Source organism: Podarcis bocagei, assembly GCF_964188305.1.
Source record: "Podarcis bocagei genome assembly, chromosome: 13".
Taxonomy (NCBI): Eukaryota; Metazoa; Chordata; class Lepidosauria; order Squamata; family Lacertidae; genus Podarcis; species Podarcis bocagei.
This window is the reverse complement of record NC_138138.1, coordinates 51,204,705-51,228,814: the sequence shown is the minus strand read 5'-3', so window position 1 is coordinate 51,228,814 and position 24,110 is coordinate 51,204,705. Positions and strand designations below refer to the sequence as shown.

General features: G+C 47.3%; 1 protein-coding gene and 1 long non-coding RNA gene across 4 annotated transcripts in view; one reads left to right on the top strand and one right to left on the bottom strand.

Moving 5' to 3' along the window:
- The window catches only part of LOC308571986 (myosin-7), a 42,324-nt gene extending 40,406 nt beyond the window's left edge, over window positions 1-1,918 (top strand). The window contains exons 39-40 of one of the 2 annotated variants that reach the window (XM_081167668.1): window positions 1,496-1,630; window positions 1,756-1,918. In XM_081167668.1, coding sequence (XP_081023794.1) covers window positions 1,496-1,630; window positions 1,756-1,776 — 156 coding nt within the window. In that variant the 3' untranslated portion in view covers window positions 1,777-1,918. Of the gene's footprint in view, window positions 1-1,495; window positions 1,645-1,755 lie in introns of both variants that reach the window. The other variant, XM_081167669.1, reaches the window with a different exon arrangement.
- On the bottom strand, window positions 4-23,902 carry LOC308572308. Of its 2 annotated transcripts, XR_014001696.1 has the most exons (4): window positions 22,931-23,902; window positions 22,294-22,461; window positions 10,482-10,609; window positions 4-1,418 (listed from the first exon to the last, which is right to left on the bottom strand). It is a non-coding gene; the product is annotated as an uncharacterized lncRNA (long non-coding RNA). The 2 variants fall into 2 exon arrangements; XR_014001697.1 differs by lacking the exons at window positions 4-1,418; window positions 10,482-10,609 and adding an exon at window positions 22,001-22,063.
- Between the last annotated feature and the right edge of the window lie 208 nt (window positions 23,903-24,110).

Below are 24,110 nucleotides of genomic sequence, written 5' to 3'. Positions count from 1 at the left end.
CAACCTTCGGGGCTAGCGTCCTTCAGCCCTGGGTCGTCGTCCCCAGACGGTGTTGGACTACAACTCCCATCAGCCCTAGCCAGTTTAGCCGACAGTCAGGGATGATGGGATATGTAGTCAAAGCAACATCTGGGGGACTCAAGGCTGAGGAACACTCTCCTAGGCTCCCTCTGGCTCCTTGACACCTGGGAGAACTCACCATGACCTGCCTCCTACGTGGCTCACATAGGAACACAGAAAACTGTCTTATACTGGTATTGAGATCAGTAATGCCTGCAATTTCTGGCAGCAGCTCTCAAGGGTTTCAGACAAGCATCTCTGCCATCCCACCCAGAGATGCTGAGGATTGAACCCTGCGCACAAGGCAGGTGCTCTAACCACTAAGCTCCGCATCCACTCCTCGCTTCTCCATTCCCCATCATTATTCCCATTTATGTCCCTCAATAAATGGGCCTGTGGGTAAGCATTTTGCGGTCACTGTGGGCAACTGCGGAGAGCACTTCCATCTTCCCCAGATTCCCCCCTCGCGCTACACGCACTCAGAAGTATTATCTTATTTCTTGTTTACGCCTCTCCCCACCCCGTCCCCGCTGACAGGGCAGCCGAACGGGGAAAAAAATGACAACAGAAGCAAATGAAAATCCAATATCCAATTCCATTAGAATCAGAACTTGTAAGCGGCGTAAAATCAAATAAAACCACATGTCAGCAGGATGTAAAATGACAAGATTAAAAACAGCCAGACTGTTAAAATCAACCGTCACCTGCTTTAATGCCTGCTGGGGGGAGAAAAGGAAAAAAAGGAAAGAGGTTTTTGTTTCGTTTCTGTTAGTTAGTCAGGACAGAGGTGGTTTTTAACCATCTTTCCAGAGGAGGAAATCCCATTCTAGGGGCGCCCATGCCGATAAGGCCCTGCTCCTCCTTTGATGTCTGTCTCAAAGTTCTGACAGATAGGAGGAGCGAGGCTCATCCAAGGGTCTTTATTGTAGGGCCAGGGTAGGCAACATTTTTATTTCCCCGTTGAGGGCTGAATTCCCTTGAGGAGAATGCATCAGGGGCTGCAGATTGGCAGTGGGCAGGGCTACGACAACAGTGGGCGGTGCTGGAGAAAAATGGGGCAGAGCCTCCCCTTCCATCCCTTTTCCTCCTCATCCAGCAACCTGCAGGGACAGAGTTTCTCCCCACTTGCGATTCCAGCGGCTAGCAATTTGACAGCGGAGGTAGAACCTAAGCCTTTCGTCTCCGGTAGACGCAGACAGCCTTACCCTCCGTGAATTTTCCAGTTCTCTTCTAAAGCCATCCAAGTTGTTGGCCGCCGCTAACCCCTTGTGGCAGGGAGTTCCGCAGTCTGCACCGTGCAAAGAAGTTTCTTTCATTTTGTCTCGCATCTCCCAACATTCGGCTTCGTTTGATGCCCCCTGGTAGGACGAACTATCTTTAATACACCATCCCATTGTGATTTCGCCCCATCTCTTTCTCTGCCCCACTAATCCAGGAGGAGCAGGCCAACAGCAACCTGGCCAAATTCCGGAAGGTTCAGCACGAGCTGGATGAGGCCGAGGAGCGGGCGGACATCGCCGAGTCCCAAGTCAACAAGTTGAGGGCCAAGAGCCGTGATATTGGGGCAAAGGTGAGAAACCTCTGGTGTGTTATCGCTCCTCTCCAACTCCTGTAATTTCAGTTTCTTCCCCCCTCCCACCTGATATCTGCATTTCTCCACTGACTCCTCCTTCCTCTCTCCCTGTCCCCTTGCAGAAAGGTCTGAACGAGGAGTAACTCCTTTTGAAGATCTGATGACCCCCATCCTTGAATCACACGTGTACCCCCAGCTCCACACCTGAAAGGCAGTGGAGGACGCTTCACCCCGCTCTGTATATCAGCACGGCCCTGAAATGTAGAATAAAGGCTATCAAACAGCTATTGCGTTCCGTGTGTCTCCGTACGTGTCAGGGGCTATTTGCCAGAGTGGTGTATGATATAAAGGCTTGCAGGGTACAGTGGTACCTCGGGTTACATACGCTTCAGGTTACATATGCTTCAGGTTACAGACTCCGCTAACCCAGAAATAGTGCTTCAGGTTAAGAACTTTGCTTCAGGATGAGAACAGAAATCGTGCTCCGGCAGCAGCAGGAGGCCCCATTAGCTAAAGTGGTGCTTCAGGTTAAGAACAGTTTCAGGTTAAGAACGAACCTCCGTAACGAATTAAGTACTTAACCCGAGGTACCACTGTACATGCGAATGAATGCCAGTTGCTGGAGGCAAGCCAAGAGAGAAGGCGTTTTGCTAAATCACTGTGCTGGAGCTAGAGGAGCCTTTTGGTCTGGTGCTGCAAGATCACTTAAAAAAAAAACCAAACTGCGAGCTGCAATAAAATGTTGCAGCATGAAGTGCTCCAGCTCTGTCCTCCAACCAGCTGAGCTCCACCGCCCTGCCCCGGAAGCACCATTCCATTCACTCTTCCCCTGGTTTTCTTTTGCTTCATTTCCCAGCAGATATTTGGTTGTTAGTGGCCACAAAGTCTGCCGAGTCCTCCCTGAGTTTTTCTTTTTAGGGATTACTTCCTCTTTAGTAGTCCTCCCCCCCTAAAGATTTTCTGTTGTCCTTCTGCAAATTTGCGGTTCCCCCTAAACATGATGATACTGCCTGGGTTGTGTTTTTGTGTGTGTGTTTTTGTTTGGGCTTCAGAAACAATGGCACTCATAGCCTAAACATCAGAATTATAAGGAATAATCATGATTTTACTAAGCATTTAGTGGCACGAAAGGTGAATTGCTGCTTAATAATAATAATAATAATAATAATAATAATAATAATAATAATAATAATAATTGTACCCTGCTCATCTGGCTGGGTTTCCCCAGAGTACAAGGGGGTGAAAATCTGTGCCCTGACGAAAAGAGACAATCTCTGGGCTCATCCAGACGACCTGTTTATACCCCATTTCTCCTGTTTTTTTAATTGCACAAAGCTTACACAGCTGTCAGGCTATTCCCGGTATTCACTGAGTGTTGCTTCTGATCTGTTTGCGGGGTATTTATATGTATTCCCATTCGTCATTCGTTCGCCCCACACTTTCCAACGTATGTTCCCATCACTGCAAGAAGCCCTCTCTCTTTTTAAGAGGATTTGTGGCACTAGGGGGACAGAGCCCTTAAATCCATCTTAATTGTGCAAACCCGAGTTTCCGGATATGTGTCTGAATCTCTCCATGCAAAATGCAGCCTGGAGACGCCCTCTGTGTTGCAGCCCTGGTCCTCTCAGGACAGCACCCTCGGCCAACCCCTTCTCTCTGGGCAAGCCTGCCTCTCCACTGATGTAGAAGCACCGAATTCACAGCAAAAGGCAAAGTTCCCTTTTGTCCAAAGTATCCAGAGTCGGTGTTTTGCCCAGTTTTCTAGCAGTATCTCAAGCCCCTTCCTGAACAACGGCTGCCACCTTGTGGCTTTCACCGGTTATTGGCTAATTGGGCCTAATCTCTTTCCTTGTAAGGAAGAGAGATTTGCTAAAACGATGCTTTTGAATTCTGGTGCTGGAGGAGACTCTTGAGAGTCCCATGGACTGCAAGAAGACCAAACCTCTCCATTCTGAAGGAAATCAGCCCTGAGTGCTCACTGGAAGGACAGACCCTGAAGCTGAGACTCCAATACTTTGGCCACCTCATGAGAAGAGAAGACTCCCTGGAAAAGACCCCGATGTTGGGAAAGATGGAGGGCACAAGGAGAAGGGGACGACAGAGGACGAGATGGTGGGACAGTGTTCTCGAAGCTACCAGCATGAGTTTGACCAAACTGCGGGAGGCAGTGGAAGACAGAAGTGCCTGGCGTGCTCTGGTCCAGGGGGTCACGAAGAGTCGGACACGACTAAACGACTAAACAACAATAACAGGGTCACAATCACACCATACAGAATTCCGGGAGCTGTAGTTTGTTAAAGGAACTGAGAGTTGTTGGGGGGCCCTCTTCCCCTCCTAGAGCTACAATTAACAAAGTGGTTTAACGATCAACCCCTCTTCCTAGGGGACTCTTGGAACTGTAGCTCTGTGAGGGGAATGAGGGGTCTCTAAGCTGCTCTCAGCACTCTTAACAAACTACAGTTCCCAGAATTATTGGGGGGCGGGGAGAGCCACGACAGTTTAAAGTGGTATCATAGCACTTTAAATGTGTAGCACGAATGTGGCCTGAATTCTACTCAGAGTTAGACCCATTGGAATCAACGGACCTTAGTCATGTTCATTCTTTTTAGTGGATTTACCCAGTGGGGTGCTAATATTGGTTATAACCCTGACTTTGAGGCTTAGCTTTCGATTGATTAAATTTGTGTGTTGGGTGTCACTAAAATTCCTGAATTGATTTACACGCAAGTAAAAAAGAATAATGCAGACATTAAAAAAGATCTAACAGTATAATTGTGGCAGCCCCTAAATTGTGGAATTCCCTTCTCCAAGTGGTGTGCTTTGCATCATTATATAGTCTCCATCACATGCTGAAAGCACACATCTTTACCCTTCCTGGACTTGGATATCTAAGATTTATATTTTCTTTGCGATAGTTTTGAGCTTATTTTTAAGTTGCTATAACGCTGGACTGTATCTCTGGGTCTTTAAAGCAAAAGGTGGGTAAGAAATCAGATAACTGATAATTTCAGGTGCACTATTTGAATGTCTAGAGCAGGTGTCGGCAAGGCTTACCGGGCACGGGCCGGATCACTCCCGCGGAGATCTTCCGTGGGCCGGGCCGGTGCAGCGCGACGCCAGAAATCACATCTGCGCATGCCCAGAGGCCAAAAATCGCTTCTGAGCAGCAGTGACTGAGCAGTCAGACCTCACCTGGAGTACTGTGTCCAGTTCTGGGCACCACAGTTCAAGAAGGACACTGACAAACTGGAACGTGTCCAGAGGAGGGCAACCAAAATGGTCAAAGGACTGGAAACAATGCCTTATGAGGAACGGCTAAGGGAGCTGGGCATGTTTAGCCTGGAGAAGAGGAGGTTAAGGGGTGATATGATAGCCATGTTCAAATATATAAAAGGATGTCACATAGAGGAGGGAGAAAGATTGTTTTCTGCTGCTCCAGAGAAGCGGACACGGAGCAATGGATCCAAACTACAAGAAAGAAGATTCCACCTAAACATTAGGAAGAACTTCCTGACAGTAAGAGCTGTTTGACAGTGGAATTTGCTGCCAAGGAGTGTGGTGGAGTCTCCTACTTTGGAGGTCTTTAAGCAGAGGCTTGACAACCATATGTCAGGAGTGCTCTGATGGTGTTTCCTGCTTGGCAGGGGGTCGGACTCGATGGCCCTTGTGGTCTCTTCCAACTCTATGATTCTATGATTTTCAGTGTCTGGGCATGCGCAGAAGCGATTTCTGGAGCCACAGAAGAGAGTCTCCGTGACGCGCTGTGCCCGTTTAGCGCAGTGTGCGGGACTCGGCTCAGTTTGGGGCGGCTCGTGGGCTGCTTCCGGCCCATGGGCCTTAGGTTGCCAACCTCTGGTCTAGAGCAGGGTTCCAAAGGCCAGTCCTGGCCCTCCAGCGCACCCCATTTGGCCCACAAGGCATTTCCCCCCAAATTACACCCACCCACCAGCTGATGTCAGCTGAGGACAGGGTGAAATCTAGCAGGAAACCGGCTGGCTCAGATGAGGGAGCAGACATTACTATCATTTTAAAAATTGTGTATTGCTCTTCATCTAGGGTCACAGAGCGGTTCGTGTCACAATAATAGAAAATGAGAATGCAAAGTAATAAAACAGAAACAATCTGCAAGCACAATTAAAAGGCCATAGCATGTTAATCAGCTAAAGGTCTGGTTAGAGAGAAACGTTTACGCCTGGCGCCTAAAGATATGTAATGAAGACGCCAGATGAGCCCCTCTGGGGACAGTTGAAAGTGAAGCTAAACTCTGCAAAAGTCCCCCTCCTGCTCTTAGGGGGATACCTGGTGCATTGGTCCTCAGCATCCCAAGGATCACAGATTTAATCCCTACTTGTCAGCTGATTAACGGGGGTTAAATCCTGCTCAGCCCAGCATTCCTCTTTGAGCCTCAGGAGGCTCAGGCAGGAGCCTGACAAGGCTGCCAGGAAGCCCTTTGGCGAAGGCGCTTCCAAGCAGTTTGGCATTCCTGACTGAGCCTCCGAAAACAGCAGCTGTGGGGCTTTGCGAGAGCCCTTTGCAAAAGCACTTTCAAGCAGCCCGGCGTTCCTCTCTGAGCCTCGGTTCTCAGAGCTTCAGGTAGGAGCAGTGGGCCAATGAGATCTGCAACCCAGCGACACCCAGAGACCTACAAGCACCCCACCCCAGCTATAAACCTGCACTTGTGATTCCTGCGGCGCTTTGCCCCCAAGTCACAGCCCTTTGTGCAGAAAGCCTATAAGTCCCATGCTGTATCCAAACCACAGATTGGTGCCAGCCTTGTGACAGCAGGAATAGCCTTTCGCCAAATCACAGAGGTGGAAGGGTCTCAAAGGCCCTTTAGCCTAACCTTGTTGGCCAACACAGGAAATCCTCTGCAAGGCGGGCCTTCTGCTTAAAAAACTTAGTGAAGAAGAACACCACTACCTTCCAACACAGTCTGGGTGGAGAGGGACATTTATGTGCATTTCTGTTCTCCAGTATGCAGCAGTTTCGGATACATGCATGCCATACATTTAAAGCACACAGCTTCCCCCCACCCAAGAATCCTGGGAGCTATAGTTTGTTGAGGATGCTGGGAATTGGAGCTCTGTGAGGGGTGGACTACAGTTCTCTCTCACCATAGTCATAATGGATGACTATGACCTTTCATACATTGCCGAACTACAACTCCCATCAGCCCCAGCAAGCATGGCCAATGGCCAGGGTTGATGGGAGTTGTAGTCCGGGAATACCAGAAAGGCCAAAGGTTCCCTGCCCTTAGTGGGTTGATTGTACCAGTTGTAATCAGCTTAATTGGTGAGTGAAATCTGCATGTATTCACAGCAGAATGAACACAGAAGTCCCCCACCTTCTCTCACCATAGCTGAACTTGCTGTAAAGTTTGGTGGCAGTGGTGACAAAGCGGTTGCTTCTCACACCCACCCACACAGCCCCACCCACACACCCCAGAATTAACTTGCGGAACTGCCTGCCACATGAAACTGGTGGTGGGTGCTAGCATGGGAGTCTTTTGAAGGGGATTAGGCAAATTCGTGGACAACAGGTATGCTGATGGCTGTTATCAATGATAGCTAGCTAGATGAACTTCCATGTTTAGACACAGTGTAGCTCTGAATTTCAGTTTCAGGCGTGCAACAGCAGGGGAGGACCCCGCTTGTGTGCATCCTGGAGGCATCCAATCTGCCCCAGTGAAAAGAAAAACCCTGACCTTTGATCTAGCAGGACCCTTATATGAACAAAAAACAGGCACCCTCTTAGAAGACACATTATGTTAACAGGCACTGCTATTCACAGCTCTTTCAAACATTTGCATTCAAAACAATTCACACTTTTCTTTTTAAAAAATCAGATGCTAAGCTTGTCAAGTATCATAGCTATCTGTACTGTTCCTGTAATAGCTGGTTTGCGACGTTTGTATCTACAGTACAGTGGTACCTCGGGTTACATACGCTTCAGGTTACATATGCTTCAGGTTAGAGACTCTGCAAACCCAGAAATAGTGCCTCAGGATAAGAACTTTGCTTCAGGATGAGAACAAAAATCTTGCTCTGGCGGCACCGCGGCAGCAGGAGGCCCCATTAGCTAATGTGGTGCTTCAGGTTAAGAACAGTTTCAGGTTAAGAACAGACCTCTGGAACGAATTAAGTACTTAACCCGAGGTACCACTGTATATATTTTTGTTTGTGCTGAGAATTGAAACCATGAAAATAGAAATAAAAGACAGCTGCTTGGTTAATCCAGGGCATTCCTCCCCCCCTTTAATCGACCCAAATGACAATCAATCAATCAATCAATCAATCAGATTGAAGGAATAAACTGAATAATGGAATAAGCTAGGCTCACCGACTGTCTGGGAAAGTCCTGATTTGGGGAGTCTCAGGAGAGAGAACTGGAGATTTTCCCCTACTGTAAATGAGACTCGCCACCCTGTTTCACACCCAGCAGAAAATTCCCATCAAAAAATTTGTTGGGGATGCAAAAGGAAAGGCGAGGGGCGTGTCAGCTGCTGAACAAAAGGCAGATTAAAATATGCATATGTGCAAATGAGATTAGGCCAGGCTGGTAGGTGCCTAAAAGGGATCAGAGGCATTAAGCCCAATATTCAGGGAGATTAGAAGAGATGAAAGCACGCAGATGTATAGATTAGGCTGTCTTACGCCGGATCCCTTGATTAAACTGATTAAAATAGGTCAGCACTATTAAAATAGACTTGGGAGGATTAGAAGGGGGCTATTGATAGATATTGTTTTTAACAACAACAAAAAAAAAATACCCACGACGAGGCCATTCCTGGGAGAGTCTATCTGACTTCCTGAAACAGCTACAAAAATTGTACTGAAAAATTCCTCTCTGGGAAAATGTCCAGGCAGTTCCTCGCATCCTGGAGCAGCCCTGTTTCTGCAAGGGAGAAGGGGTGCCTTTGGGCTCTTCGCTCCGAGAAAGAAAATGGCGAGCAAAGTGTGACGCGCAGCTCGAGTGAGCGAGCCAAGCTACACACAAAGGCGGGGTGCATTTTCCAGGGGGGGGTCTGATCAGATCCCAGCCTCGCAAAGCGGCTCGGGGAAGGGCGGCGTGAGAAGAATGCCACGCCACAGGTATGAAGTTCATGGCATGTAATGCCTTAAGAGAGAATATTATGAAAATGATATACAGGTGGTTCATGACCCCAGTCAAGCTTGCAAAAATCTATCATTTGCCCGATATTAAATGTTGGAAATGTAAGGAAACTGAAGGTACATTCTTTCACCTTTGGTGGATGTGCCCTAGGATTAAGGCTTTCTGGGAAATGATATATAATGAATTGAAAAAGGTATTTAAATATACCTTCCTGAAGAAACCAGAGGCCTTTCTCCTGGGCATTGTCGGCCAATTGGTGCAAAAGAAGGACAGAACTTTTTTTATGTATGCTACAACAGCAGCAAGACTACTCATCGCTAAGTATTGGAAGACACAAGATCTACCCACTCTGGAAGAATGGCAGATGAAGGTGATCGACTACATGGAATTGGCTGAGATGACTGGCAGAATCTGAGACCAGGGAGAAGAGTCGGTGAAAGAAGACTGGAAGAAATTTAAAGACATTCATTAAATTAATGAATGTTAGAAAGATGTTGCATAGAAACTAAGCGGTTTCCAGCTGTAATGCTTTAGGAGATATGAAAAAAGGATTATAAATGGGTAAAAGTTTAATGGTAAGGATTTGCTGAACTAACAAACTGAAATGGAATACAAAGAAGGGAAGTATGAGGAGGTCGGAGGAAATAAGGGTATGGAAGTTATGCTATTGAAAATTAATGTGTGTTTTTAACTGCTTATAATTTTGTATGTTTATTTTTTATTTTTTCTTATATCCAAAAATTCTTTCAATAAATATCTTTTTTTAAAAAAAGAGAAGGATGCCACGTGCCCTTAAATCGCAGCCTTGCCCCCTACCCCCAAAACAACCCCCTCTCATCCACAGGCGCCTACCTGTCCCGCTGCCTACCTGTCCCACTGAGATTCCTGCAACGCAGGGGGTTGGACTGGATGACCCTCGGGGTCCCTTCGGACTCAACGATTCCATTCGTGTCATTCGGAGCCCGCAATATTTCTGCCCGGGACTCTGCAACAAGGAAAAGTATTTCACTTCCCAGCTCCGTGTCAAGAGGCAGGGCAACTCTGAGCTCGATATTGTGAATAATAAACACGAAAGAGGCCCCCAACATATTCACAGCTGGCTTGGGCCTGTAAGCTCTGTGGTGGGATATCTGCCTTGCACAGCGAAAGTCCCCAATGGCACCTCCTGGTAGCTCTGGGTGATTTCCCGGCCTGAAACCCTGGCAAGCGGCTGCCAGCCAGTGTAAGCAGTGCTGAGCTAGATGGACTCTGCATAAGGCAATTTCCTATTGATGAACTTCCTTATGTGTGTGGGGGGGGGGACGGGACCTGTCTGACCCTAGCCTTGGCGAAGACTTGATGTTTTCATCCCCCCAAAAGTTTTTGATTTGAGTTTCCATCGAAATGAGGCTGTCTATTAATGTTTTAATGTTGTATTTTAATCTTGTTTTTAAGTTGTATTTCAATCAATTTGTTTTTATATCGGGTGTTAGCCGCCCTGAGCCCGGTCTGGGCTGGGGAGGGTGGGGTATAAATAAAATTTATTATTATTGACCTCTTTTGGGAGCAGGATGCTAGGCTAGAGGGACATTTGGTCTGAACCAGCTCTTCTTGCATATTATTTCTTATCAATGGACATGGGGCCCATCGGCCAGTTCCACTGCTAAGAGAAGGGGCCACAGACTGGCTTAATCCATACGGTGGATCCTAGATAACCTTCTGGTTCCTGGAGGTTGGGATTAACTCCTGGACTTACCTCAGCCATCCAAGCAGTGTCTGTCGTACTCCTTCAGGGTGCTGTGGGGACGCGGGCAGTTCCTTGGTCTTGCAGAACGGCTGTGTGGCCGAGTTTTCTCTCACCGTTGCTGCCATCTTTACCTCCACCTGTTGAGAGTCAACAATGAGGGACACGCCTTCTCCTGCTTCCTCCACCCTCTCAGGTTGCAGGGGGTTGGACTAGATGACTCTACGATTGTTGTTACGGGACTTATGGTCTGTGTGTGTGGTTTGGGAGCTGCATGGTCAGGGAAAAAACAATGCTGTCCAGGGTTGTAAAGACTGCGGAGAGAATAATTGGGTGCACTCTTCCCACCTTGGATCAAATCTATGCTTCCAGGTGCCATAAGAAAGCTGCAGAGATGGCGCAGGATAGTGCGCACCCCGGAAATGATCTCTTTCAGCTTCTGCCTTCTGGAAGAAGGTACAAGGTTATAAAGACTAGGATGAGCCGCCTGAGAAACAGTTTCTACCCAAATGCGATTTTGGTTTTAAACACATTGTAAGGAGCTTAGGACTTGCCGATCAGAAGGTTGGTGGTTTGAATTCCCGCAACAGGGTGAGCTCCCGTTGCTCGGTCCCAGCTCCTGCCAACCTAGCAGTTTGAAAGCACGTCAAAGTGCAAGTAGATAAATAGGTACCACTGTGCCAGGAAGGTAAACGGTGTTTCCATGCGCTGCTCTGGTTCACCAGAAGCGGCTTAGTCATGCTGGCCACATGACCCGGAAGCTGTACGCCGGCTCCCTCGGCCAATAAAGCGAGATGAGCGCCGCAACCCCAGAGTCGGCCACAACTGGACCTAAGGGTCAAGGGGTCCCTTTACCTTTAAGGAGTCTCTATGGGAGTATATTGTATTTAAAAATGGGGTACCAGAGTTTTTAGGGGGCTAACCAGGCTGGGATAGCTGGGATAGCAGGCTTGTTGGTTTTTGAATGTCTGATGTAGATTTTTCAATTTCGTCGTTCTGTATGGGACAATGACAATAAAGATTATCGTATCATCGTATCGTATCGTACCCGGTGGGAGGGAGCTGTCGGGGAACTCCCTGTTCAAAACTGCCTCCAAGCAGCTCCCCAGGAAGACACCTTGGTTATAAATGCAAACATCATTAACTTCAGGCAGAAAGATAACAGCCTAATCACAACACACGTTTAATGTCCACTTAAAAGTGCATTAAAACATTGATCAGCACCAACAGGATAATGAATCTGAATCTCCCAGCACCATCTCCTTAACCGGCGATGTTGCTCTCTTAAAGTGCCTATAGACAACAGGGAATGGAGCTATCTTCCTGGCCCGTGTGATAAACTGCTCTGTGTAGCTCCAAAGCTTGCCTCTTCTTGCAAGCTTCATACACCAGCTCTTCTTTCTCTCTGTGTCTTTCTCCCAGGCAAGCTGAGCATCTTGTGGGGAATGGAAAACAAAGGGAGCTCAAAATATTTCCTTTTTGCACCAAAATGCCTCTTTTTCCCAATAGAAAATCTCTACGCCATGGTCCAAGATGAATGCTACTGAATAAGTTCAATACAGATATATTGACAAAAGAATTGGTCTTGTATATGGTCTCGGCAGCTCAAATAGTCATTGCAACTCAATGGAAAACAACCCAGAATCTTACCACTCGCTCTGGAATATAGCAGTAATGAAGAAAACTACTCATAATTTGAGATTTCAACAGGGCGCTTTTTATATCATTTGGGCGGAACCATCATTTTCAAGACAAACCTCATCACAAGCCCAGAAAAATTGGAACGACGCTTGACAATCAAATCATGCCGATATTCTTTACTTGCACTTTTCCCAAACTTAACCCAGGCACAACTCATTCTACCCCTGCTTTATAGTTTTGTCTCTCATCTTTCGATTTCCATCTGCGGTTTTGTATACGTTACACAAGGAAATAATAATACATTTACAGAAAAGGAAATCTCTGTGCCTCCCCAGCCCAGCCCAGCCCAAATGTACAGCTTGATACATTTCTAGTATGCAAAAGTACCTGGTGGTCTGAGGGCTCCAGAACTCAATATTCCCTTGCCTCTTCTTGCTTGGGATTAATCTGACAGAGGAGGAGATGCTGCCCTGGCTGGCGAGGGGAGGGTCTTAGGTCGTGGGGAGGGAGGGGCAAGAGACAGCTGTGAGCTGGAAGAAAAGTGGGGAGCAATGTACTTGTCAGTCCTCTGCCTATTAATCTGTACCAGCTCCAAACTGATTCAGCCCCATGGAATCCCATGACTCCCATCTTGTTTTGTCAGTTTATTTATCTCTGCAAAATACAGTACTTACTTTGCACATACCATATTTTTCACTCTATAGGATGCACTTTTTCCCCTTCAAAACTGAAGGGGAAATGTGTGTGCGTCCTATGGAGCGAAGATGCCATAGCCCCGCGACCCTCTCCCGCCTGGAGAGGTGACGCGTGGCTATGGCAGGAGCCTCTCCGCTGCGCTTTTCCGCTGCTCCCTGACCTGCTCTTTGGGGCTGGTGGTGGGCTTCCCCCCGCCAGCCCCAAAGAGCAGGTCGAAAGGAACCTGAAGCCTGGAGAGCGAGAGGGGTCAGTGCACACCGACCCCTCTCCCTCTCCAGGCTTCCAAGGTAGCCGCCTGAACGCACCTTAAACGGCACCTTGTTTTAGAGGAGGAAAACAAGAGGGGGAAAGTTCCCCCCCTCTCTGTGCAGCGCCTCCTGCCGCTTCACTGAAGGGGCGCTGGGCAGAGAGGGGGAGATTTTTTTCCCCTTGTTCTCCCCCCTCTAAAACAAAGTGCGTCCTATTGTCCGGTGCGTCCTATGGTGCGAAAAATACGGTAAATAATAACCCATGCTCTGTACTTTTGCAACAAAGATGGAGCGAGGTTGTTTTCTCCTGCTCTGGCGGGCAGGACTCAAACCAGTGGCTTCAAATGGCAAGAAAGGGGATTCTGACTAAACATCAGGAATAACTTTCGGGCGGCAAGAGCTGTTCAGCCCTTGGGAAGTGTTGGACTCGCCTTCCTTGTAGGTTTTAAAATATATATATATAATTTTGATTAAGTTTTCTGTTTTACAACTTAAGATACTTGTTTTACCTCCTTAAGATATCAGTGACTTCCCTTCTTCTTTTTCAATGGTTCATTTACATATCATAAATCCCGGCATGTTTTACAAACACCATACCATTCAGTATTCCATTATTGCATCCATCAAAGCTATTGAATTTATCTTAATGCTGTCAGTGTTTTCAGCTGTACACAGTTATTTCCCACATATTCAATAAACGTTTTCCAATCTTCTCTAAACATGTGCTCTTCTTGTTCTCTCATTCCATATGTTAAGACTGCAAGTTGTGCACATTCTGTCAAGTTAAGTTGCCATTCTTTAGTTGGGACCTCGCCCGTTTCCCAGCTATCCCAACAAAACATGGGCCGCAGTAGTGGCATACATAAACAACCTTTTTTTGACACCTGGGGGGTTTCAGTCTGAGTTATCCCCAACAGATAGAACTCTGGTTGTTGTTTTGAAGTACTTTAAAACATTTTTTTTCAATTAGTTATGGATCATTTCCCAATACTCTTTTACCCTTTTGCAAGTCCACCTCATATGAAAGAACGTTCCTTCCACCTCTTTGCATCTCCAGCACTTATCTGATTCTCTCTCATACATCTTAGCAAGCCTACACCATCTGTGAATCATTTTCAGGTAGTTCTCCTTCAAAGAACCAGTGGCGTAGCGTGGGTTGTCAGCACCCGGGGCAAGGCAAGTAATTTGTGCCCCCTAACCCGTGGATTTGCGCCCCCTAACCCTAACCCCCAGACGTTGCGCCCGGTGTGGCCGGCCCCCCTGCACCCCCCACGCTATGTCACTGCAAAGAACAACACGCTGTAAACTTCAAGTCACTTTTCCAACGTTTTCCCCAGAGATTAACCTTGCTTGGAGGTTTTAAAGCAGAGATTGGGTGGCCATCTGCCATGGGCGCTTTAGCTGAGATTCCTGAATTGCAGGGGGTTGGATTAGACCAGGAGTCAGCAAACTTACTGCACCTCGGGCCGGTGTCTCCAGCGCCAACCGCGCGGTGGGCTGGAGGATGGGGGAGCGCGTGCCCATACGTGTGCGCACACGCTATTTCTGACGCACTTCCGGGTTGGAGAAGCACTGGAAATAGCTTGTGTGCATGTGCACAGGCCTCCTCCGCCCGGATGTGCACCGGAAATAACGCTTGAACATGCGCAAATAATGCTTGCACATGCGCACAAGCTATTTCCGGTGCTCCTCCAACCCAGAAGTGGGCAGCTGCGAAGTGCAGCGCTGGTAAGAGCGGGCAGCGGCAGCTGGTGGTGGGGGTCGCCGCAGGCCAGATAAACGAGTCCCTCGGGCCTTATCCAGCCTGCAGGCCTTATTTTGGGGACCCCTGGATTAAACGACTCTCAGGTTCCCTTCCAAGTCTACAAGTCTATGAACAGAAAGCAGCTTACCTGCAGACGGAGTGCTTACCAGCTGGAAAGGGCAGCAAGGTGAAAAGTGTGGAGAACCCCCCATTTACAAAATTCATAACCTGAGCTCGTGCCCACTTTGTTTCCCCCTTCCTAAGACATATTATTCTCTCTTCCTCCCCTATATGTGAGATTCCTTCATCAGGAACGTGTTCTTAAGTGCCCTTTGCTATATCTTACGGTGTCCTGGGCCCCAGGGCAACTGCTGAAGCTCTCTAGGCGGCTAGTCTGGCGCATTCAATACCTATAGTTTCGAAACGATTTGTGTTTGCCTCGCCCAGCCGTGCCATGATGTTCTCAGAGTCTTTGGGTCTAGCAGGTGCTCTAAATCTGAGAATTAAAACAAGGGCAACCCCAACCCCCTCCCTTCTCCACTCCTCCCTCCGAAAGACAGTTGTCTCTCTCTCGCCCAGCCCCCTGCTGACCCTCGTCTCTTGCGGGTTTGGGGCCTGGCTTAGAAGGCGTCAGGCAAGCTGATGGGAGGGATGAGAGGAAAACCAGAAGAGCCGGCTGGATCAGAAGCCCAAGACCCAGCGAGACCAGGATCCCGTTCTCACTGACTAGATTAAGGTTGCCAGACGTCCCCGTTTCCCGGGGACAGTCCCCGGATTTACAAATCAGTCCCCTGACAAAATCCATCTATTTAGTAGGAAGTTGAAAAGTGTCCCTGGATTCACTGAAAAAAATCAGGTAACCTTAGACTAGATGCCCACAGGAAACCTGCAAGCGGGACCCGGGCACAAGAGCATTTTAAAATTTGTAATTAAATTTGTATACCACCCTATACCCGCAGGTCTCAGGGGTTCACAAGATAGAATCGCAACAGCATAAAACGCATAATAAAAACAAGAACAATCCAACAATCCCACACCTACCCAACACATTTTAAAAGGGTGTTGGTTGGATGTCAATCAGCCAAAGGACTGGTTAAAGAGGAACGTTTTTTGCCTGGCACCTAAAGGCATATAATTTTCACTTCCTGCGGTTTCCAGCAACTGGTATTCAGAACCATTGCTGCCTCTGACCATGGATATTCAATAAACACACAAGACGTGTTCCTAGATAAATAAGGTATACTATTCATTGCATCAAACTGAAGTGACTCATAAAGTTCAACAAACGAACAAAGCAGAAGACCCAGTGGATCAGATCATTCTTCAGTCAGTTCATGCATAAGGTCCATCCATGTAATGGTGTCTATTCCATCGGTCTGGGTCCACTTTGCCTTATTTATCTAGGAACACAGCCGGTTACGTCTGTGTTCCTAGATAAATAATAGTGACCCACCTATATGACTGAGTTGCCCCAGCCACTCTGGGTGGCTTCCAACATATATAAAAACGTAATAAAACATTAGACATTTTAAAAAACCAAAACCCTTCCCTATACAGGGCTGCCTTCAGATGTCTTCTAAAACTTGTCTAGTTACTTATCTCCTTGGCTTTCAGGGGTCGCATAACTCCATACCTTCCAACATTTCTCCGGTGAAAATAGAGACGTCCAAAGGAAAAGCGGGACATTCTTGGATCAAATGAGAAACCGGAACGGCTTCTTTAAATCTGGGGCTGTCCCTGGAAATTAGGAACACTTGGAGGGTCTGGTAAAAGAGATCAGCAGAACTGGGATAAAGGTGGGATGTTCCGAGGCCCAACCTGAGAAACCCTGATGTATCTCAATGCAGGCTGTGTGGGGCTATTTTTTTGTGGGTGATGAGGATACTTGTCAGGGCTTGAGGATGGTTGTGGGGCACCGCTAGAGCAGGAAGAGGCAAGTATGGGGCAACTGAGCCTTCTGGTTCAGAGACAAGAGCTTGCCTCAGCCAAGCAAAGGAACGGAGTTCATGAGGTTGGGGGGCTGAGGGCCAGATTGGAGGAACAGAAGAGGGACCCGAGTTGTGGGTTTGGGGGCTCGGGACAGAAGGGGCCAGCAGAGACGGCTCTTGTTGCTGTTGTTTAGTCGTGTCCGACTCTTCGTGACCCCCTGGACCAGAGCACGCCAGGCACTTCTGTCTTCCACTGCCTCCCGCTGTTTGGTCAGAGAACACTATCCAACCATCTCGTCCTCTGTCGTCCCCTTCTCCTTGTGCCCTCCATCTTTCCCAACATCAGGGTCTTTTCCAGGGAGTCTTCTCTTCTCATGAGGTGGCCAAAGTCTTGGAGCCTCCGCTTCAGGATCTGTCCTTCCAGTGAGCACTCAGGGCTGGTTTCCTTCAGAAAGGAAAGGTGTGATCTTCTTGCAGTCCATGAGACTCTCCAGAGTCTCCTCCAGCACCAGAATTCAAAAGCATCCATTCTTCTTTATGGTCCAGCTCTCACTTCCAGACATCACTACTGGGAAAACTATAGCTTTTACTATACGGACCTTTGTTGGCAAGGTGATGTCTCTACCTTTTAGAGACGGCTCGGTGAGAGCTAATTCCCCATAGCAGGGGGCGGGGCACAGTTTTGGCGGCAGTGAGGTCAACTCAACCCAAATTCTGTTGCAGATGACATTAGGCTTGGATTGCGCAGTTGCATCTCTGCACCGACACCCTCTTTGTGCGTGTGTGCCCCCCTCCAAATCCCCGGAATCTCACACCTCTTCCTGGATAACAGTTGCACTCTTGTTTGGGTATCACCACTTTATACCAACTAAGTGGACATTATGTTCAGGGAACCGGGCCAGATTCAATTCCTCCAGCCTCTCTCCTGCGGATGCTTTTTCGCTAGCGCAGGAGGAGAGACAAAGGCCTCAAGATAATTAACTCTTCTCCTCCCCCCCCCACTGCAGCCACCCACCCCATAAGCTATCCCCTTCTTCTTTTTGTCTCGATATAAAAAGACCAGGATTCCAGAAAGCGAGCCAAGGCTGGGAAGCTGTCAACAGCAGCTGGGTGTGAAGAGAGATATTTGCCAGAGACAGGGAATGTAGCACTCCCAGATACCGACAGCAAGGATCCCAGCCTCCGACCCCTTGCTCCCCACATCCAACCCCCAACTAACGTGTGGCTCTCTCAGTTTCAATCCCCCCCAAAACCCCTAAATATCCCAACTAAAAGAGACAGACGTCGGCAGACAGCTATGACTTTGCTAGAGCGACATCCCTGCGAGGGAGAGAAGGTTACGACATTTGGGACTTTCCTTTCCTTTTTATGTTTTTATTCATACTTTTTCAAGTATATACATTTCATTAGTTTCACAATTGATTTAACATTTCGCAGTTGGACTTCCTTCCCCCTCTTACCGCAGATCCTTAATTTTAATTTTAAAAAAATATTTCCTGCATATCCAAATTCATTAAATTTGCTCATTTAATTATCTGCTTTCAATATATACTTTTATGAATCTGCAGGTTATTACAATAACCCTGCCAATGTTTTTATCTGTTTACAATTTTTTCTGTAAATATTCAATAAACCATTTCCATTCTTTTATAAAATGTTTGTTATCTTGATTTCTTATTCTTCTGGTAAGTTTCACCATTTCCACATATTCCATAAGTTTTTGTATCCATTCTTCCTTTGCTGGGACTTCTGCTTCTTTCCATTTTGGGGCGAGTAGCATTCTTGCTACTGTAGTAGCAAACACTACATGAATAAATTTCTATAGAATTTAGGTAGTTCTGTCCCTACAATTTCCAAAAGAAAAGCTTCTGGGGTTTTTTTGTGTGTATTTTTTTTACAAAAGTTATTTTGGGCTTTCCTGTTGGAAAATGTTAGATGTTTTACTGCGTTAGATGTTTAATGTTAGATGTTTTGATTTGTTCGAAGCTGCCCAGAGTGGCTGGGGCAACCCAGTCGGATGAGCAGCGTAAAAATAAAATATGAGATGAAATGAAATTCCTCTCTCACAATATTAGAGCTTGGTGGCATCCAGGAAAGCTAAATTTTGGAAGATTCAGGACAGGTGGAAGGAAAACTACGCAGCGCGTAACTGTGGAACTCCCTCCTGCAGGAGGTAGAGATGGCCACAAACTTGGATGGCTTTAAAATAGGATTGGACAAATTCATGGAGGAGAGGACTATGGTCAGAGGCAGCAACGCTTTCTGAATGCCAGTTGTGCTGGAAGGCTCTTGTGTTCGAATCCTGCTGGTGGGTTTCCAATAGGCATGTGGTCAGCCACTGTGAGAAGAAGAGGCTGGGCTAGATGGCCCCAGAGAAGGCTCATCCCATGTTGTTGTGTCTTTTTCACATTCCTCTCACGCACCTGTCCAGACAGACCACAGAAGCGGCCTGTAGGTCTCCAATAGGGATGTCAGGGGGTCGGGGAGAAATTCAAACTGCCCACTCAGAGAGCCAGTGTGGTGTAGTGGTTAAGAGCGGTAGTCACGTAATCTGGGTAACCGGGTTCGCGTCTCCGCTCCTCCACATGCAGCTGCTGGGTGACCTTGGGCCAGTCACACTTCTCTGAAGTCTCTCAGCCCCACTCACCTCACAGAGTGTTTGTTGTGGGGGAGGAAGGGAAAGGAGATTGTTAGCCGCTTTGAGACTCCTGAAGGGGAGTGAAAGGCGGGATATCAAATCCAAACTCTTCTTCTTCTTCTTCTTCTTCACTCCACACTTCCCAGAGCAATTCATTAAACAAAACCGCAGCTCTCATTCGAAATGGATCTTGCAATGTTGTTCTCCATCCGAAAAAAAGAGTGCAGAAATGTGAAACAGTGTGCATAAAAATGCAAACGTTTCCCTGTTTAATTTTTAAGCAGATTCACTTCCCTTCCCACTCCCGGAACTTGCAACACAAGGAGACAAAGCAAAACCTGGTCATTTATTTCTGAAAACAACATGCAAGCATGCATTGTACTGGGGAAACTTGATTTAAAAAAGAAAAGAAAAAAGTGTATCCCCCACAGGGGTGCATCCTGCCCTGTCATTCTACAACTTCTGGAGGATTCTGAAAACACACTTTATCCTGGTTTTTAACCCTTGAGGTGCATATTTTTGGGACCCAACCGATTGTTGTGACTGCGAGTTGTTTTTAAAACTGTTTTCAACTGTTTTCTTGAACCCCAGTTGATGGAAACCACAGACAAACAGTGTGCTGTTGTGCTCAGGCTGTTGTGGGTATCCCCAGGCATCTCTATATACTTCTTTTCTTCTACTTCTTCTTCTCTGGTGATCACTCGTAGCCGAGTAAGATTGTCTTCCATGAACACGGTCTTAACAGTGAGTCCGTAAGTGACTGTGGAGGCCAATTCTGGATCCACATGTCCTTCCACAGTGGGGATGTAGGTTTCCAGATGATAGTTGATCATGGTGAAGGTTTGCCAAATGTGCCTTCCTCCTAGCACGTTTCTGCCTTGCGTCCTGAGTTCGAGTGTCTTCAAAGCCCAGGACACCTTTGGCTGTTCTCCAACTGGAGCGCTCGCAAGCCAGTGTTTCCCAATTGTTGGTTTTATACTACCTTTTTTTAGATTTGCCTTGAGAGTTTTTAAACCTCTTTTATTGACCATCAGCATTACACTTCCCCTTTTTAAGTTTGGAATAGAGTAGTTGCTTTGGAAGACAATAATCCGGCATCCGCACAACATGACCAGTCCAGCAAAGTTGATGTTGAAGAATCATCACTTTGACACTGGTGATCTTTGCTTCTTCCAGTACACTGGTATTAGTTCGCCTGCCTTCCCAAGTGATGTGTAAAATTTTTCAGAGACACCATTGATGGAATCTTTCGAGGAGTTGGAGATGGCATTTATAAGTGGTCCATGTTTCAGAAGCATACAGGAAGGTTGGTAGTACAATAGCTTTGTAAACAAGCATTTTGGTTTCCCTGCGAATGTCCCAGTCGCTAGGTCTAGATGGGCCATAATTAACTCTTCCAGCAGGCTCTCCTTATGTAGGGTTGCCATATTTCAAAAAGTGAAAATATAGACACAAAAGTTATTAAGTTGTTGAGCTTTATTTGCAAGGGCTGAATACCAGCTATGTCTGGGAAATTCCAGATATATGGCAACCCTATCGTATGCCATTATTTATTGTTTTGCTAGTCGCTTTGTTTATTGTGCCTGGAATTCTGCTGCAACTTACTCCGGGATTACTCCTAATAGCCAATTTTTTTGGGGGGGGATTATAGTTACTAAAGACACACAGGTGCAAAGTCTCTCTGTATGTTCAGCAGAACCCCAAGCTTGGCCAAAGTTTGTAATATTTAAAAAAATCAACAGGCCGGCATAGTTGGCGCTTGGGTGATACAGAAAATGAGCAGAAAATGGGAATCAACAGCATCTTGTTCTCGCTCAAAGTAATGACGGTGACTTTGGTCTGAGTCATTTGCTGTCTTCTTGTGAAAGCCATGTGGCTTCATGTTGTATTGGTAACATGGGGGGCTGGGTGTTCCAGATAACATGATCCTTTCCTGCCCTTACCCCAAGGGACAAAAGAATGCATTATCCCACTCATTGGAACTCCCTGCCTGTTGACAACAGAAATTCACTTTCACTGCGCTCTTTTTGTGCTCTGCTTAAAAACGCTGTTGTTTTAGGCAAGACTATCCATTGTAGTCCATTTTGGGATGTGGGTGGTGCTGTGGTCTAAGCCACTGAGCCTCTTGGGCTTGCCAGTCAGAAGGTTGGCGGTTCGAATCCCCACGACGGCGTGAGCTCCCGTTGCTCTGTCCCAGCTCCTGCCAACCTAGCAGTTCGAAAGCATGACAACTAGATAAATAGGTACGGCTACAGCGGGAAGGTAAACAATGTTTCTGTGCGCTCTGGTTTCCATCACGGTGTCCCGTTGCGCCATAAGCGGTTTAGTCCTGCTGGCCATATGACCCAGAAAGCTGTGTGTGGACAAATGCCGGCTCTCTCGGCCTGAAAGCGAGATGAGTGCCGCAACCCCATAGTCACCTTTGACTGGATTTAACCATCCAGGGGTCCTTTACCTTTTACCCATCCATTGTAGTGAACGATGGTATAACAGAACAAAGAACACTAGCCTGAGGTACAAGACAAGGATGCCCTCTTTCCCCAATTTTATTTGTATTGGGCATTGATTCTCTGGCCAATATAATTAGAGAAGATGGAAATATAAAAGGAAAAATGGAAAACAGAAAATAAGCTTACTTGCATATGACACCTTGCTAACAATCGAAAATCCGTTGGAAAATACGCAGGTAATAAAGGCACCTTTGGAAAGAAAGAAAAAAGTCTATCCAGACATGTAGTGTGTTGACACATGCTTTAGTATTATCTTTAGCGCATCGTTGATTTCAATTATATTTTCTGAATGTTTCAAATAGTTGCCTTAAACTCCACCACCCCATTGCTTTATTCTTTCTGTAAACCACTCTGAGGTTTCGTTATAATCAAACCGTCCATAGTTCTTGCAAAATAAATAAATAAAAGCAGATACTCACTGGATCTGTATGTTACCAATGCAGTGTGCAACCAGACTGGGGGCAGTTCATCATGGAACCTCTGAGCATGTGCCGTGTGCCGTTCCCTCGCATCCGAGTCTCGAGGGCCATCTGACAAAGTGCCTGGCAGTCATAGGACAAAAATTCTGCATCAGGGAGTCACAACTTCTACAATTTTAAAAGGAGAAAGATTTATTCAATCTGAGAAGAAGCCAGAATATCTGTTTTAAGCCCAGGATACGCCCCATACGGCTTCTTTCAGTCTACGTCAGGCATCCCCAAACTCAGCCCTCCAGATATTTTGGGACTACAACTCCCATCATCCCTAGCTAACAGGACCAGTGGTCAGGGATGATGGGCATTGTAGTCCCAAAACATCTGGAGGGCCAAGTTTGGGGGTGCCTGGTCTAAGTTGTGTGTATTAATTTTGCCTTTTAATGCTCCAAATCACACTGAGATCTTCAGATGAGGGGCGGTATAACAATAAATAAAGTTATCCACCAGGAAGAGATGAATCTTGTGTACAGAAGGAACAAAGCAGAATAGACTGCAGTTTAATCGTAAATAAATTCAATGACAAATTATTCTGCTCCTACAACCTGTGGGGAGCTTTGCAGGATGGTTAAGGCCCACCTACCGGCCACAAGAAGATCTTCCTTGCCACCTCCTTTAACCGTGCCAGCGATGAGGACTAGAATCTTGCGGCAAAAGCAGATTCTGCTGTGGCAGAGGCACCACCACAGTTCCGCGGGATATACAAAGGGCTGCGGATGCGTCAGAACGAAATCGAGCCCTGCAACCTTGCGCTCCACCTGCCTTTGTCCTGCCGGGAGGCACCCGTCCCACTCAGCACCCCAGTCCAGCTGCTGCCATCCACCCCCACCTAAAAAGCTTCTTAGCTCTCACTTCCCTGGGCCTTTTGGGCTCCCCCCCCCCATCAGCCATTGCACGCCAGCACGGACCGCTTCCTGCCCCCTCCTCTGCGACAAAAGAGAGCCGGGCCCAGGAAATGATCCGAAAGCATCCTAGTGCCACAAACAAAACAGGTGTTAATCCCCAAACCTTGCCAAAACCTCCATCTCCCCCCTCCGGCCGCTTAATCCCACCCCTGGGCTTATCCTGGCTCCGAGCACCTGTCCCCCATTCCCCATCCCTCCCTCGGCCGGTCAACAATAGCAGCTGAGAATCAGCGCCAGTCAACAATGGCAGCTGAGAATCAGCACCCTGGTCAGAAAGGCCTTGGGAAGGCGTGAAGTTCCCGGGGGGGGGTGGAGGTAGAGGGAGAGAGCTAATTCCAGCTCCCCATCTCTGACCGCCCTCCGAGGCCCCCCGTTCCCTCAAACAACCCCCATGCTGTCCGTCCAAGGTCAGGGAAGGTGACCGGGGTGGTTTGGAGGGGAGGGCAGAGGTCAAAGCCAGATATTTCCCTCTCTCCCATCCCCCCTCCCCACGGCATTCTTTGAGCGTCATCCCTCCTTCGCAAGCGGCATCCTGTCCGAGCACCGGTGATGATTGGCAGCCATGCGAAGAATTGTAGGACCGTAGAATTGGTGACCAAGGGTCATCTAGTCCAACCCACTGCAATGTATTGCAGCTGCAAAAATTCATGGCCGTCGTACAGTTTTCAATCGGTGTGCATTCCTTCCGAAATCTTGCAGCTTTTCACACCACAGATGCTCCACAGCAGGACTCTACTGTATACCATCCTGTGTTTTTCTGAGCAAGGGAGGTATATAAATTTAATAAGTGATAAAATCATACGAGTTGCACTCTAAGTAAGACCCTGTTTGCGCCATACTGTACATGGAAAGCACTGT